The sequence below is a fragment of the Manacus candei genome, unplaced genomic scaffold, assembly GCF_025592945.1.
Source record: "Manacus candei isolate 608988 ecotype Guabito, Panama unplaced genomic scaffold, ASM2559294v1 h1tg000014l, whole genome shotgun sequence".
Taxonomy (NCBI): Eukaryota; Metazoa; Chordata; class Aves; order Passeriformes; family Pipridae; genus Manacus; species Manacus candei.
Genome location: NW_026138062.1, coordinates 17,089,348 through 17,104,972, shown reverse-complemented (window position 1 = coordinate 17,104,972; position 15,625 = coordinate 17,089,348). Strand labels below are relative to the sequence as shown.

Here is a 15,625-nt window from a genome sequence, read left to right as displayed (position 1 = left end):
GCATGTCAATCCCAATTTTTCAAGCTTTTTATACTTATGGCTTTCACTGTAATTTAAAACATCAGCTTTGGTGGTATAGTTTCCTCTCTGTGAGGCTGAGAACGCATTCTCGGGGGAGCAGTCAGCTTTGAATGACCCATCTGGGACCAGTGTGATTACTGTCAGAGAGGAAGACTTGGGTGAAATGAAGCTGGAGCCAGATCTTCAGAGTTATTCTAGGTGACAGATGCCTACACATAATTAATGCAGGTGTCTGTCAAACTCATAAATTACATATGAAAAACCACCTCATTTTTTTTACTCAAATAACAAGCAACAGCTTTCTCCTTTGAGAAGGTTGCCCTTCACTCCTGCACCCTTCAGAAATGGCTTAGTCTGAAATGCTATGCTTAGTTTGATCATCAAAATGTTTTATTAAAAATACTCTTATTTGGGGGACAATTTTAAGACTTTGGAGCTGAAATACTTCTCTGGTTTTTAGGTTGTCTAGCTCAACAGGGCTTGGCCTATACTGATGGACGGTATGAAGAAGTGTGTGATGAGCTATTCTACACAGCATGGAGACCTCACCTGGAGGATTATTTATGTTGCTGGTGTAGCTGAGCCCCAGAACAGCAGAGGAGCAGTATTCAATTTCTACCTTCTGGCTTTATGGAATCATAGGTTGGAAAAGAGCCCTCTTAAGTCCACTGAGTCCAGCAGTGCCAAGTCCACCACTAAATTACATCCTTAAGTGCCACATCTGTATGTCCTTTAGACAGTACCAGGGATGGGTACCCAACCACTCCCCTGGGCAGCCTGTTCCAGTGTCTGACAACCCTTTTGGTAAAGGAAGTTTTTCCTAATACTTAATCTAAACCTCCCCTGGCGCAACTTGAGGCTATTTCCTCTTGTGCTATTGCTTGTTTACTGGGAGAAGAGACTGACCCTTGCTTTGCTACAACCTCCTTTCAAATAGTTGTAGAGAGCCTCCTTTTCTTTGGGCTAAACCTCAGCTGCTACTCACAGGACTTGTTTTCTCTTTATCTTCTCTTTCTGTCATGTCTTGTTTGCCTTTTTTTTCTCTGTGGTGACAGATTCATAGAAATTATTTCCAGCTTGTGTTTTGTGGGGTCTAAAACCAGCTAGGCCAAAAGCACACCCAGACAGAAGACCAGGGAGTTATACCAGAGGCAACCCGAATCTGAGAGACTGTGCTTGTAAACATCCTCTCCTCACCAGGGTAACTAACTCCCAGGAGACTCGTACAAGGGATTTCTCCTTCTCTCACTCTGCCTCCCTCTTCAGCATTTTGCATGAGCACTGTGCAGTTTTGAGGTGCACTGCTGTCTCGTATGTGAGGGGATCAGAGCTTCCCTCAAATGGGATGGAAACCCAGAGGGAGATGCCCAAGAAAATCAACACGGAACATCTAATTGGTAAGCCTTGTTTTGTGTGTGTGGCTTTTTTTCTCAATAATAATGAAAAGGACCAGAACTAACCAAACAAAAAAACCACATTTGATCTCCCACATAGTCAGGAAATGAAAATTCAGAATCTGCCACTGTGAGTGATTGAGCAAATTGCATCATGCTGCCCTGCCAGCATGTGTCAGCATCTGTCTTCTGCCAGCATGATCCCAGGGCCAAAAAGGACTGATTCAGCTATTGATATACTTGTAGAGATGGGGTGGAGAGGGAAAAATATGACTTAAGGAAGGCAGAAGAATTTTTCAGCCCCAAAAGAACATTTAGTGTGGTTGCGCTCGTGTGATGAATACCTGCCTGGTGTTCTCTTCAAACCAACTTGTTACTGGCAGTGTGTGCTGTTTTCACCATTGTGTCTGGCCATAGGTGTGGACAGTGCAGTGGGACAAGCATAAGTCTGAGCAGGATTGATTTGGGTGCTAGTAGAAAGCAGGAAGGTACATGGCGATTAAAAAAGCTGAGTCTATTCCATCTTTGTCTGGCTGTAGGAGACTTGGGAGATTTTTGCCCACAGTGAACTTTTCATTTGCCTTCCAAGTTTGTATCCCACATTGTGATTTTGTGTATTAAGTGTGTTTGTGATGTACCCTGAATCTTGTGAGTGTCCTGGAGCTTTTCCACAACTGCTGAATGATGAGCTCTCACAGTGCAATCACACAACAGCTACAGGATGGACAAGGGATCAGACCCAGCCAGCAGGGGGTTAGGAAGGGCAGGTGCTATCTGACCAAACTGATCTCCTTTTATGATCAGATGACCCACCTGATGGATGAGGGAAGGCTGTGGATGTGTCTACCTGGACTTCAGCAAAGCCTTTGACACCATCTCCCAGAGCATACTCCTGAAAAAGCTGGCAGGCCACGGCTTGGACAGGGACACTCTGTGCTGGGTCAGGAACTGGCTGGAGGGCCGGGCCCAGAGAGTGGTGGTGAATGGTGCTGCATCCAGTTGGTGGCCAGTCACTAGTTGTGTCCTCCAGGGATCAGTGTTGGGCCCAGTTCTATTTAATATCTTTATTGATGATCTGGATGACGGGATTGAGTGTACCATTCACAAATTTGCAGATGACACTAAGCTGGGGGGGAGTCTTGATCTACTGGAAGGCAGAAGGGCTCTTCAGAGGGACCTGGACAAGCTGGAGAGTTGGGCTGATTCCAACGGGATGAGGTTCAACAAGGCCAAGTGCTGGGTCCTGCACTTTGGCCACAACAACCCCATGGAGCACTACAGGCTGGGGACAGAGTGGCTGGAGAGCAACCAGGCAGAAAGGGACCTGAGAGTTTGGATTGACAGAAAGCTGAACATGAGTCAGCACTGTTGTTGGATCAAGAGTTGGACTTGATGATCTTGGAGGTGTTTTCCAACCCAGTTGATTCTATGATTTTGCACATTTTGTACCAAGAGCATTACAACTCTTGGTTTTCTCTGGACTATAGACCCAAGTGAAGGTTTTGGGTGATTATGGCTATTGTAATCCATATACAGGCATGGCAAAACCAGGTCACTGATATGTTGGATTGTGACTGATTCTTCATTATTGTGTTTTCTTAGAATCTTTCATTTGTCTTGTAGTTAAATGGTTTGAAACTTTGGGGTAATCAGAGAAGATCTGATGTTCTTTGGGGAGCTAGGAGCTTCATTCACTCTGAAGAAGGCATACATTCATATCCTGCTTTTCAAATTGGAACCTACATTTTTAGCTGGCATAGGACAATTCTCATGGATTCGATTGTACTTTATTCAAGTTTTGGGTGCATGCTTTTTGCCCATCGTGGTGAGGGGTGATATCTTGACCCCTACCGCTTCTCAGCTGCTTGAGCATCAATCTGCTGAGTGCAGGCATTTGTTCCCAGCTATTCCCCCTGTCTGTGGATTGTGTCATTCCCACCAGGTATCTTCACAACAGGATCAGGTGGATGACGGCAGATTCAAAATTGCTTTTGAGGAGATTCTTCATAACCAAGTTTGGCACAGAAGAAAAAGATCTTCAGACATTTTCTGTAAGCTAGTCATTTTGGTGAAATGAAGAGAGAGACTAAAAATGTTGAGTTCTGTTGAAGTGAACAAAACATCCTTTCATGATTAATTTCCCTGGGTTTCAGATTCAGAATTATGAATTATGCCCATTCCATGAGTTTCATTGATCTCTTTCTACTGACTAAAAGACACTGGACTGCTGGTACTTTGTGTACCTGTTGTAGCCTGACACATCACTAGTGTAACGTGAAGTACACTGTGGCAAACACACAGCAGTGACAGTGTTAAAGATTTTCGCATTAAATTCTGAAAATTCTGTCTTCATACACATGGCCTTAAAGTTTGCATGCGAATTTGTTCAGGGCTGCTCCTCAAATCATTTGTACCACTGATTGCAGATTTCTTGATGATACCTCATGAAACAACTAGGGATTTAAAAATGCTGTTTTTTTGAAAGGATGAGGAGGAAAGCTGAGCTCCCACTACAACAATTCTGTGCCCAGCTCTCATGGAGGCCTGAAACTGGGCCCTCTTGGACACACGTGTTTAAGTGTGAGTGATTAAATCTGCAACAGGGACCTCAAAGTAGGATGGGCAAAACTGCGAGCAGCAAAGGGCTTGATGTAACACCCAGGTGTGCAGCTACCATTACTAGGAGGCTCAGCCCAACCATGCACAGATAGGAGGGGCAGGAGCCTCAGGAGGGCTGTGCTGTATTTTCTCCTCTGGGGTTGCTGGGAGTTTTCTGACAAACGTGTCAGTCCTGCTCTACTGGTCTGTTAGCTTATGCCTTACAGGTGAGGGAGCCTCATGCTGTTTCCATGGTGGTGACAAGTTGTTTTTTTTCAGACAGTATAAAGTGAATTGTTTCCTATTTATCAGTTTCTATCTGCATGTGAATTTTCTTTGATGTCAGAAATTGCCAGTGCTACCCTATTCCTTTCAAATAACTTATCTAAAACACCTTGCACCTTTCCATCAGCATGGCAGAGCTTCTCTGAGGAGACCTCTGAGACTTTGTCCCTTTTTCCTGCTTCTTCCTCTTGCACTGGGAAATGTACGCTGTGGTGTTCAGCTTCCCATCTGCTGATGCTCGTGGCTGCAAAAATCCTCTTCTGGCCCAAACCAGGCAGCTAGGAAGCCCCTAGGATTATCTCATCCTGCATCCCTGCTGCTTTCCTTGTGACTCTCCTGATGCATTTTTACATTTAGCAAAATTCAGTTGATCCTACAGCACTCTGTCCTGATGGCAAGACTGTCCGGTTTCCCTCCTTGCCTATTTTTTGAGGATGTCAGCAACTCCAGCCGCTCTTCTCTTCAAAGACCAGCTGCTCCTTGGTCACACTTTCCTTGCAGAGAGCCTCCTGAACTTTTAGCATTTGAACAGCTGCTCACTACTGCCTTCCTTTCAGGCATCAACATAATGAAATTTATTTTTATATAGCTTTTTATTTCATTGTAATGAAATTTTGGGGTGAGACAAGCTCAACTCAACAAGACAACTGCTTAAAATGCATGAGTCTACATTTTGACAAGCAGTAATTTTGAAGTTTATGGTTCACTGAATGAACAAGTCCATCAATATTCCTCAAAACCTTCATGTAAAGGAAGCAATAGTTCCTCTTGTTTTCCTTATTACCTGTTTCATACAAACTAAATATTTTGCCCCAGCCATGGTGCACTGACAGATTCATACTCATGGATACTCCACCCAAGGTTTTTAATTTTCCTTCACAGCCCCCAGCTTTGGCAATATCTTACATTTTTTCTTTTTCTTTCTGTTGCAAAATGTATTTTCTGAACCTTTTTTGACCTTTTGGGTAGAAGGGCCATAAGATTGGATGTTTGGTTAGGTCTTTGATGTCTTTCTTTGAGCGATAGGAGGGAAGAAAAGGGAATGAGTCTCTGTGGACTTTGCAGTCCTTTATGATTGCCCTGGGCTAGATCTACATCCCTGGGGTAACTCTTCAAATTTTTCATTTGTTGCTCTTCTGCCTTATATTTTTTTATAGCTGACAGGCGGGAAGGAATTGATGTCTGTGGCTGGATCCTGGTTTCCCTTTCATTCCTCCTGGTGCTTATTACTTTTCCTATTTCCATCTGGGCATGTATGAAGGTAAGCTAGAGGGATTTGAGGCACATAAGAATACTCTGTTATCATTGCTGTTATTTTTTCATCGATTTAGTTAAGACAAGGCACTTTACATTCACTTTTTGGAAATCATAAAGGCTTGTAGCAAAGATGTGTTCTGGGCCTGAGATCCATGTTCTTTCACTAACTTTCTGTATCACCACAACTTTCTTGTTTAATTTCTTCCAGTCTCAACTTCTGTCATCAGTTAAACTTCTCTGATTTACAACACTGGGAAAATAAATCTACAAATTTTTCTAAGGAACTCATATTTGATGCTGCCAGCAATAGGAATTAACACAAGAAGATGAGAACTTGTGGCCCTGCATTGAGAAACTGCATAACCTAAACCCATACAATGCCCCTTCAAGACATGGGCATAATAATTTCAGGCATTTTTAAGGTGTGAGTTACCAGTGATTGCCCTGAACTCCAGGCCTTCAGTAGTTGTGATGCACTAACTGAAGTAGTTAGCTAGGTTACCTGAAGTGAGACGTGGTTTGCCTACAGCTCCTCTGAGTGTAGTGCTGATGTTGAGAGAGCTGTGGGATAGCCTCATTAAATCAGTGGCAATTCTTTCATATTTGATCTGTTTTGTAACATATTTGCAGGGCCAGGGTCTGAGTTTTTTCAGCAAAACATGAGGTAAGTAGGAGATGTAAAACACCTAGTGATTTGCAGCTTTGTTGCCTCCTATATTATTTCTTTTTTTTTTCACATTTAATATGGATGCCAAAGATCAAAGAAATCAGACCAGAGAGTAGAATTAGTTGTAAAGTTCTAAACTTAAAATATTTTCCTAGGTTATCAGAGAATGTGAACGAGCTGTTGTGTTTCATCTGGGATGTATACTGTCTTAAGAAAGCAAAGGGAGCAGGTGAATGCATGCAGTTTTATTCTGTTAAAATCCACCAGGTTTATTTGTTTTATTATGATGCACTCTAATCACATAGAGAATTGCAGAGGTTTGTGAAGTCCCTCTTCACAGCATAGAGGAGACTGAGAAGGTCCTCTCTACTGCAGTTCCTTTACCTGCAGACTATTTGCTTTTCTGAAGAGAAGATAAAGCCACCCTCCTGTCACAGCACAAAAGTTTGAGTACTTTGATACCAGGTATGGCTTTGCTGTTGAGGAGATTGGACAACAAAAGGTTGAGTTCATGCTGCAGACACTGGCAGGGGACTGTGGAAAGGTTCAAATGCAGTGTTCATGTCTGCCATGGTCTTTTTTGAGTGACTTTTGTGGTCTTTCTCCCTGTACATCACTTCCAACACTGCTTGTTGCTGCCAACTCCTTAGCTGTCTCTACTCTGAAAATGGTAAACGTGTCAGGGCCGAGATATTCAGCATCTATGTAGAGCTTGTTACAGTCACTTAGGATCAGATTACAACTCAGAAACTCAAACCAAACCCATCATCATGAGGTGTTTGTATAGGTGCAGTTACCATCTCTGTGCAGTGAAATTGGGGAAACTGGAAGTTGAAATAACAGGAAAAAGTCCTTTTCAGGTATCGTCCTTCCTCTTGGATAATAGTCATGAGGTCAAAAGAGCAGCTAGGGCTGGTGCAGAGCTCTTCTATGTGGCTCTGGGTGCCAAAACAAGATGCTAAGATTAGAATAGTTGTGTCCAGTCTCCCTTTCCAGTGAAGGAGAGTGGGGACTCCTTCATAGGATGTGTCACATCTTGGGACAATGTTCCTCATGTGGGAGCCATGCAGGAATGGATCTGGGGGATATCTTTCCTGGATACAGATGTACTGAACCATAATTTGCTTATGATTTAAAAAGGGGAAACAGAATAAAGGCATGGAAGGAATTTTTGCTGAAAATCTCATGGCAGATTTAAGACCAGAGTTGCAATCTGCCCATTACCAGACCAGAGCCCTAGGTCATTAAGCTCTAATGAGTTCACATTATTTGCAGATATCTGCATTTCCCTATGTTATCTGAAAATGCAAAATCTCACTGTTGTCACCTCCTGTAGCATAAAGCGCATCTGTAGTAATAAGATGGGCTCATTCCCCACAGTGTGGATATTTCCATTTGTTTGCTTTGTACAGCACACCTGGTTCTGGACTTAACTTTCAGAGGTTTTTCATCTAATTACTTTTATTTTTCAGGTATGATCCTCATACTTCCACGTACAGATGCATTTATGAAGGTTGATCTTAGAACAGTTGCCTGTAAGATTCCTCCACAAGAGGAATTCTCTAGCAGCCATCTAAGCCAGAAACAAAAGATGCAGCTGATTCACGGCATGATCAAAAAAAAAAAAGTGTTTTATAATCTTGCAGCTCTCAGGTATCATGAAAAATTTAGCTTCTTTGCTGTATCTTGAGTTTCAAACTGCTTACAAAATTTCTTCTCGCTCAAAGAAGTTGTGGATGCACCGTCCTTGGAGTTGTTCAAGGCCAGGTTGGATGGGGTGCTGAGCAATCTGATCTTGTGGAAGGTGTCCCTGCCCATGGCAGCAGGTTTGGAGCTAGATGATCTTTAAGGTCACTTTCAACCCACACCATTCTATGATTCAGCTTATAAAAATTTGAGGATGCACCATTGCAGTCAAGCTGATATTCAGAACTGTGAGATAAAAGACAAGGGAGGTGGGATGCAAGTGTGCATGAGAGACAGAAAGAACAACAGAGGAGCAAGTACGAAATTCGCAGTTGTAAATGAATGTCCTAATGAAATTGGATCTGACATGGAGCTCACCCTTCAAAAGAGCTTTCTACGTTTGCGAAAAGGCAAATTACATATGGGTAACAAATCTACTTAAATAAACAGGAATTAGCAGACAACATCCACAAAACTCAGATCCAAACAGGAATGGAGGGGTGTATCTTTAGGCATTTTATTGACAAATATTGACTGAAGAACTTAATTGAAGAATTAGTTGCTGAGAAATCCTGTCTTGATTAGGTTTTGTCTCTGTGTGACCCCAACTCTATGGCAGAACAATGCTTCTGCTTGTGGAGTTGGCACCACTGTCCCTTTCGTTACACAAAGAGCAGAAGGCAAAGAGACAGCTCCAGGGCCTCTTTGGCCTCAAGGATTGCCCACTGTGTTCCCCAGGAGCTGTTTCTTGGACTGTTGTCTTTCCATAAGCACAAAGAGCCTTTTCTCAGAGTGCAGGTTGCAGGGTTGCATGGGGTGAAATGAAAAATTGCTTGCCAAAAACATAAGGCTGGAAGGAATACATTGCAGTACTTGTGCTGTACAAGGCTTAGCAGGTTCTGGCAAGGCTTCTGCAGTGGTTGGCAGGGCTTCTGTGAAGCATTTGCTTGCAGGCAAAAGATGCTGAGGAGAGAAGAGATAGTGGAGCATCATCAGTGCTCCACTGAGGCCAGCTGCCTGCTGAGGCACAGGGAACTTGTCTGGCAAAAGATGACACAGCACTTCTATGAATGCTTTAATATTTTTTTCTGTTTCTTCTCACAATTCTTTTCACTTCATTTTTGTTTCAATTTGCTGGTGTTTCTTACATTGTTTAGAGGAAGTAGTACAGATCTTCCAAATTGCATGTAGTGTGTAAAATCATTAATGATCCTTTCTACAAGAAAGGAAGAGGATGGCCATCATGTATTAATGCAGAAGAAATTAATTCAAGTTATGAGATTTGCTTACTGTTGAAACTGTGGTTTAGAGGCTATGTACAACATTTTGCCCCAGTTTAAAAATTGGTGGTGCTGGAGAGCTGTCTTGAAGTAATTCCTCAGGGTAACAACAAGAAAATCAAAAGAAATTCTTAGTTTCTTTGAATTATCAGAGCCTTCGCCTCACTAAGGCGTAAAAAAAATAATTCCCCATCCTAGGCAAAGGATGTGTTATCAGATCCTTCTCTAGTTCTTTACATTTCTCGAATGCAGATTCTCACGAAAGATGCTGTTACTGCCTAAGTTGATGGGTGGTGTACTACACGATCTACAGTGCTGTCAACGCTGTTGCTAACATCAGTGATGTCCACTCAGCGACCTTGCTTTTGGCACAGACAACCCTGAGAAACATTCTGGGTACACAGAGCTTGGCTCAGCTGCTGGCAGGTCGTGAGGAGATTGCACAAATTATCCAGGTAAATCTGGCTCTCAAAATTCACTGACAGGCACTGACAAGGGAGATGTGTTCTGGGGAGTAACAAATTAGAAATACTATCTTTTTCTTTTTTGAATGATGATAACAAAATCTCCCTTTATTGTTTTTTTCAATTACACATCTCATTGCTTAGAGTCAGAAAGAGTTATTCTAAAGGTATTTCCCCAGGTTCTTGTAACAGAGTTATCTCCCATCAAAAAGCAATTAAGATTTTGAAATTATTCAGTGACCTAAATAAATCAGTTTAGTCTTGCACAGAGGCCGCTGCAAGCATGGAGAAATGTTTGCTGCTTGTGGGAAGCTCTGTCTTGAGCAGCCTCTTGATTGAGGCAAGGCTTGTATCTCCTGTCATCACAACTAAGAGTACAGAACCAGTTGTTTTGTGCTTTAAAATACCATCTGGTTCCTTTCTTTATTTGGCAGCCAAGGAAGGAGCAGAGAAGAAATCCAACACCTGATTTACTATTTTCAGTCAGAGACAAGGCATAGTCAAATCAAAGAGAGACTCTATCCCTCTCCAGCAAGAAGAGTGGCCTTGGGCAGAGCCAGGGTCATGGTGGTGGCGTGAACTGCAGGAGTGCCCAGGAGCCAGAGCAAAGAAGATTGTGTCAGTGCTGCAGGGCTGTGCTGTGTCTTTCACCCATAGTGTACCTTTACGTGCTTTTACAGTGTTGTGCTGCCAAGGAAGTTGTTGTAGTATTTCTCTGTAAAAGGGAGAAGTTTGGTAAGTGCCCAACTAAAGCACAGGGATCGTAATTTAGGAGGCAGTAGAGAAGCCACACAGGTGACACTGGTGTTGCTCAGCAGGTGTTTCATAAGGCTGTGGTACTCACCATACGCACACTGTGCTCAGTGTTCGTGTCTCTGGAGGGTCTGTCTTTCTGCTGTCCAGGTTTGCATGCTGCCTGTCCTTCTGTCCAAGTAGCAGGGTACATCATGTGGCTTTCTCACTGCACTCTTTGTGGTGTGTTGTGTGTTTATCCCCAAGGCTATCCTCAACAGTGCCATGGAGCAGTGGGGAGTCAAAGTGGCCCGTGTGGAGATCGAAGATGTCAGGATTCCTGTGGCCATGCAGAGGGCAATGGCAGCTGAAGCAGAGGCTGCTCACGAGACAAGAGCTAAGGTGAGACCCACAACAATGTCTATCCCCAAGCACCCGTTTCCTTGTCATAAAACCATAGAATTGCTTGGGTTGGAAAAGACCTCTAAGATCATTGACTCCAACCATTAACTCAAGACTGCCAAGTCTACCACTAAACCATGTCCCTAAGCACCACATCTACATGTCTATTAAATATCTCTTGGGTTGGTGACTCCAACACTTCCCTGGCATCCTGTTCCAGTGCTTGACAACCTAACTTTTTTCCGATATCCAATCTAAACCTGGAGCAACTTGAGGCCGTTTCCTCTTGTCCTCATGTTCCAGGAATCCAAGTGCTTGCTTGTTTTCTCATTATAAAGGTGGGTTTTCCCCACTAAGAGCAGTGTCACCATGGCATTTCCATTTCTCTTCCTTTGCAGGTTGTGGCAGCAGAACAAGAAACGAATGCTTCTAGAGCTCTCAAGCAGGCCTCCATGGTGCTGTCTGAGTGTCCAGCAGGTCTTCAGCTGTGTTACCTGCAAATGTTAACAACCTTGGCAGCAGAGAATAATTCCACCATTGTCTTCCCTCTCCCTATGAATATGCTTGGGAGTTTGGGGCAGAAAAGTAGAGGGGGATAGAGACTGTTCTATGGTAACTCCTTAGCCAGAGATATTTAAAGGTTTCCTCAGGAAGCCAGGGGTTCCAGATTGCCAGAATTAAAGTAGAAGCATGCTTGGGTCCTCTGTCCCAAAAATAAGAGTAAAATTAGTTTCATAATCCTATATAGCTCCCACATTATGCGTCTGCATTTGCAAAGATAGACACTGAGCAGTTTCAGCTTAGCTTATCTTCAAGTAAAATAGAAGAAAATATGTAAAATGCATGCTAGAACTATCATAACATTTTAATGATGCTTTCACAGCATCATTTTACAGAGTCTTGAGTGGAGCAATTATATGGTGTTTGTCTGCTTAGCAGGAACCTCTGACCTGTCAGATACTGGCATTTATCTCAAGTCCTGTGAAGTGGAAAAGGACTTAGCTCTTAACCTTAGAGATATCTTTTCATAAATATTAGCAGAATTACTATATAATTGGTATGTTGGTGGAACAGGCTACTCTTTATTTTGTATTAGTAGAAATTAGTACTTGCTTTACTAACCTCAGCTGTATTTTGCCATATGACTACATTTATTTGAGTTCTGTAATAAAAGAAAGAGTATATATGACCAGGTATTACAGTCATATTTCCTAAATATGAAAGTTGGAGCAAATCTCAAGATCCTCTGTTAATTTAAGTGTCTGTCTTATACCTCCAGTAGGTTTCTTATCCTCCTTTGCACACATCGTGAGGCAGTGATACAAGTTTTCATAAAATGAGCCTTCCCACCCTCCATCCATGCAAATCCTGGCAGCTGAGAAGAGGACGTTGCTGATATTCGAGTTCAGCTGACATTAAATTTGAGTTTGCAGCCTTCAAAAATAGCTGGGTACCTCACAGTGTGAGCACACAGCAATGAGCTGTCTGGGTCTGACAGCTCTCATGATGGAGCTGTTCTGGTAGGTGCTTTTGCCATGTAAGGTCTTGTCCACACAAGGCTCACTGCTGCCCCTCCTGTCAGTGGAGTAATTTGACTCCAAATTAACAACATCAGCATGAACCTGCTAATTGTCATATCATTGATACAGGCCCTTTTATTTTTACTGCAGTGTACAGAAGGAGTCCGTGTGGCAAATATTTGTGCTCAGTAGCTGCTGGCAATGTAGTAGATAGACGGTGGTATGAGCAGCTGAGGATGGTGACCTATTCAGCAAACACAGCTTTTTGTTGCAGCTCTTCTCTGCTTCAGATATAACTGCCAAATGACATCTTTCTGGCAAACTAAAGTATAACACCTGTATTTGCAAGTCATCTGCTTATCAGTGTTATCAAAACACTTTCTACAGATTTTTTTCTTATCTTAAGAAAAGAGAAGATTCGAGTTTTGGGATAATTTTTCATTGTCAACTGCTTTTGATATTTGTGGAAGCCACAAAAGTGATATAAAGTATACATATACAGCCTATTTTAAGCCCAGGATTGTCCAGTCTTCTTTCTGACCCATGGAAATTTCTTGACGTCTTTTTCTGGAAGGCAGGAATTAATCAGCTGTACAAGCACAATGTTTTTTCATTTGACCCTCCACAGGATAATTGCACTGTTATATAATGGATCAGGAAGACAGAAATTCCTACTCTCTCTTTGCCAGCGTCAGGTACAATAAACACAATAACTAGTAGAATAACTGCAATTTTTGTTGTATTACTCCCACACACAAATCTACAAGGAATACCTCAGAGAGCAAAACAGCAATGGAAGCAGCCCTGCAAGGTTTCAGGTGCCACTTGGGTGCACATTCTTTGCAAAAAAAATTCAGGAAGGAGGCAAGCTGCAGTCACAAGGAATAGGATGTGTGGATCAGAGCAGGCACAGGCTATCAGGTGTGTTCAGGAAGTCCTGCAGGTGAGCACAGCTTTGCCGACGCAGGGTGCTGCGGCACTCACTGGTGCCTGGAATTTTCTCTACCCAGGCTTGTGCATCAAGGAAGTACTGCATCCTGAATGAAAATGGGACAGATAAAGAAGATGAGTCATTATTCCTGACATGGAGCAATGGGAAAGCATAATCCCTGAGATGCTGCATCCCTCCACTGAGGCATCTCTGAGATCAGGAGATATACTAGCCAAGAAACTTGCCTGAAACTTAGTTTCACCAGCAGGTTAACTGAGCTTTGAATAAAGTTTGGGAAGTGTCGGCACCAAGCTGGGACAAACCTGGCTGTACTGGTGTTTTGAGAGTGTCAGGTAAGCTCGGGCTAAGTTTCTATTAGAGTTTTCCAGAATGGCAGAAAAGGCCCCAGTGCACATCAGTGGGACACAGTGAGGGGCAATTTAATTTCAACAATGTCCCAAAATGTTTCCTAATTTTTTGTGCTGAGAAGCTGTGTTAATTCGAGTATTTTACAACTGGACTGGAGAAGACTTTGGAGGTTACACCTCTTCCAGGAGACCCCACTCTTTAGCAGGCTTCTGCTGAAGAAGGCCCCTTAGACACTCACTTTGGTGTCATATAGAGATGGGGGTGGGACTTTTTAAGGTTTTAGGAAGTGGCGCTCACAATTTGATGGAGGTCTCCCCCCTAGAAGCTTTCAGAGGCACTACCTTTCTCCACTTCTGTGAAAGGAAATGAAACACTTAAGATGTCTTCCTCCCTGAATACTTGATAGTGTCAGACTAAATTCCTACACAAATAAATTGTCTTTTTTTATTAAAGAGTGACAATGGGAAATGAGAAGAATATGCTGTTTACATGCATGATATAACAGAAACTTTGTGGTCTGCTCTTAGTCATTGTTCTGTTCTTAGTCATTGTTCTGCTCATTTCTTTTGCAAACACAGGAGTTGTTTAAGGCATCTGCAGTAGGTGGACTGTGTAGCTTTTCCCATTCTCCTTTTCCAGCTGTGAAGTTTAACCCAATGGAGTCAGGGCCAGACTTAATTCTGAGAAGTCTGGAAACCAGCCTCTGCACAGATACATGAGCCGACAGATTTTGGTGGCTCAGCTGTTCCCCACAGCTACCCTTTTGCCTATGGAGAGGAACTCTTTGCTTTTTAGTAAATTCGGCAGAATTAGTCTCTGAGAAATTTGGTCCTGCCTTTGCTTTCTGGAAGTATTCTAATAGATTGAGTATCCTCTGGATTTATGGTCTGTAGTAGCAGCTGCTGCTGCTCAAAAACCATTGCACTTACTTGTTGTTGCAATCGACTGTTTCCCCATCTTTCCCCATGAGGAGGTACTGTTTGCCAGGGACCATGTTTAACTTGCACGTGGAGCGTGTTAGGAACTGTCGGTGGGCACCCACTTGAATGCTTTCATCATCAGCTGCGGGACGAGAAAAGAAAACCCCATGAACTTTTCTAATAAAGAGTAGAACTGTAGCCCACAAGGCACAACCCTTTGGGATCATTTGCCCCACTGCCCCACTCCCATGTTTCACTTGGGATTTGAAGCTTGACATGGGGATAAATGTCCATGCCTTGATAGGATATGTTTCCCTTAGCATTACCTGACAAAAAGTAAGCCGCTTTTGCCTTAGCTTGTTGTCTTGGTCTCTGCAGTAGTTACTGAAGGAGGTGTTTTGCTATAGACCTTAGGACTTTTCAGACATTATGGAGTTTGTTTAAATCTCAGAGATTGAAGGAAAAGCCAAGGAAATAGAAAATGTGCTGCTTTCTATTTCAGATTTCTCAGGCTCAGAGTGGCCTTAAAAGCTAGGATACTAAATTCAAATATCTTGTGGCTTAACAATGCAGCAGATAGTATTAAAATCTCACTTTCTGTAGTAATTTGACCTGAACTTCACTGATGTAGCCTTTATGCCTTTCCCTCTAATCTGATACATAGGACATGCTCCTGGTGATCTCCATGTTAAAATAATTTAGAAGATTCTGCTCTGGATCCTGGCCCAGAAGATTATTCATTCAGAACTGCTTTGCACACTAGAAGTGAGCATCCAAGGCAGACGAGATGGCTGCTCTGGTACTGCAATGACATGAGAGCTGGAAAGATGCTTATTCATCCAACCAATTTCAGGCCATGAAGATATTGTGTTGTTTAACTAGGACAACAGTTTTCAAAGTCCATTTGGAAAAAAATGCAAATAACTCCAATATTCTACTTGCTTACTCTCTTTCTAACTACAAATTGAAATGTCCTGGTGATAAATTCAACATTAAACCAGCTTGAATTACAGGTAAGGCACCACAGTCTTTCTATCAGTTAACAGAAACTTGTGCAGCTTCTGCTCTCTAAAGTATTATATTAAAAGTATGGGAAGTC

At 42.6% G+C, this 15,625-nt stretch overlaps 2 protein-coding genes across 2 annotated transcripts in view; one reads left to right on the top strand and one right to left on the bottom strand.

Annotated features, from left to right (window-relative positions):
• Nucleotides 1-783: 783 nt before the first annotated feature.
• On the top strand, nucleotides 784-12,599 carry STOML3 (stomatin like 3). Its single transcript, XM_051780532.1, is given in 9 exon segments — nucleotides 784-1,418; nucleotides 5,456-5,559; nucleotides 6,378-6,431; nucleotides 6,433-6,451; nucleotides 7,695-7,775; nucleotides 9,439-9,477; nucleotides 9,480-9,643; nucleotides 10,652-10,786; nucleotides 11,185-12,599. Coding segments are annotated over 9 exon segments (849 nt in total). The 5' UTR covers nucleotides 784-1,366; the 3' UTR covers nucleotides 11,386-12,599.
• A 424-nt stretch (nucleotides 12,600-13,023) lies between these two features.
• Nucleotides 13,024-15,625, bottom strand: part of LOC127467880 (complement C4-like) — a 48,144-nt gene continuing 45,542 nt past the window's right edge. The window contains exons 40-41 of the mRNA XM_051780400.1: nucleotides 14,536-14,668; nucleotides 13,024-13,343 (exon numbers count right to left, since the gene is read on the bottom strand). Of these exons, the coding sequence (XP_051636360.1) occupies nucleotides 13,205-13,343; nucleotides 14,536-14,668 (272 nt within the window). The 3' untranslated portion in view covers nucleotides 13,024-13,204. The remainder of the gene's footprint in view (nucleotides 13,344-14,535; nucleotides 14,669-15,625) is intronic.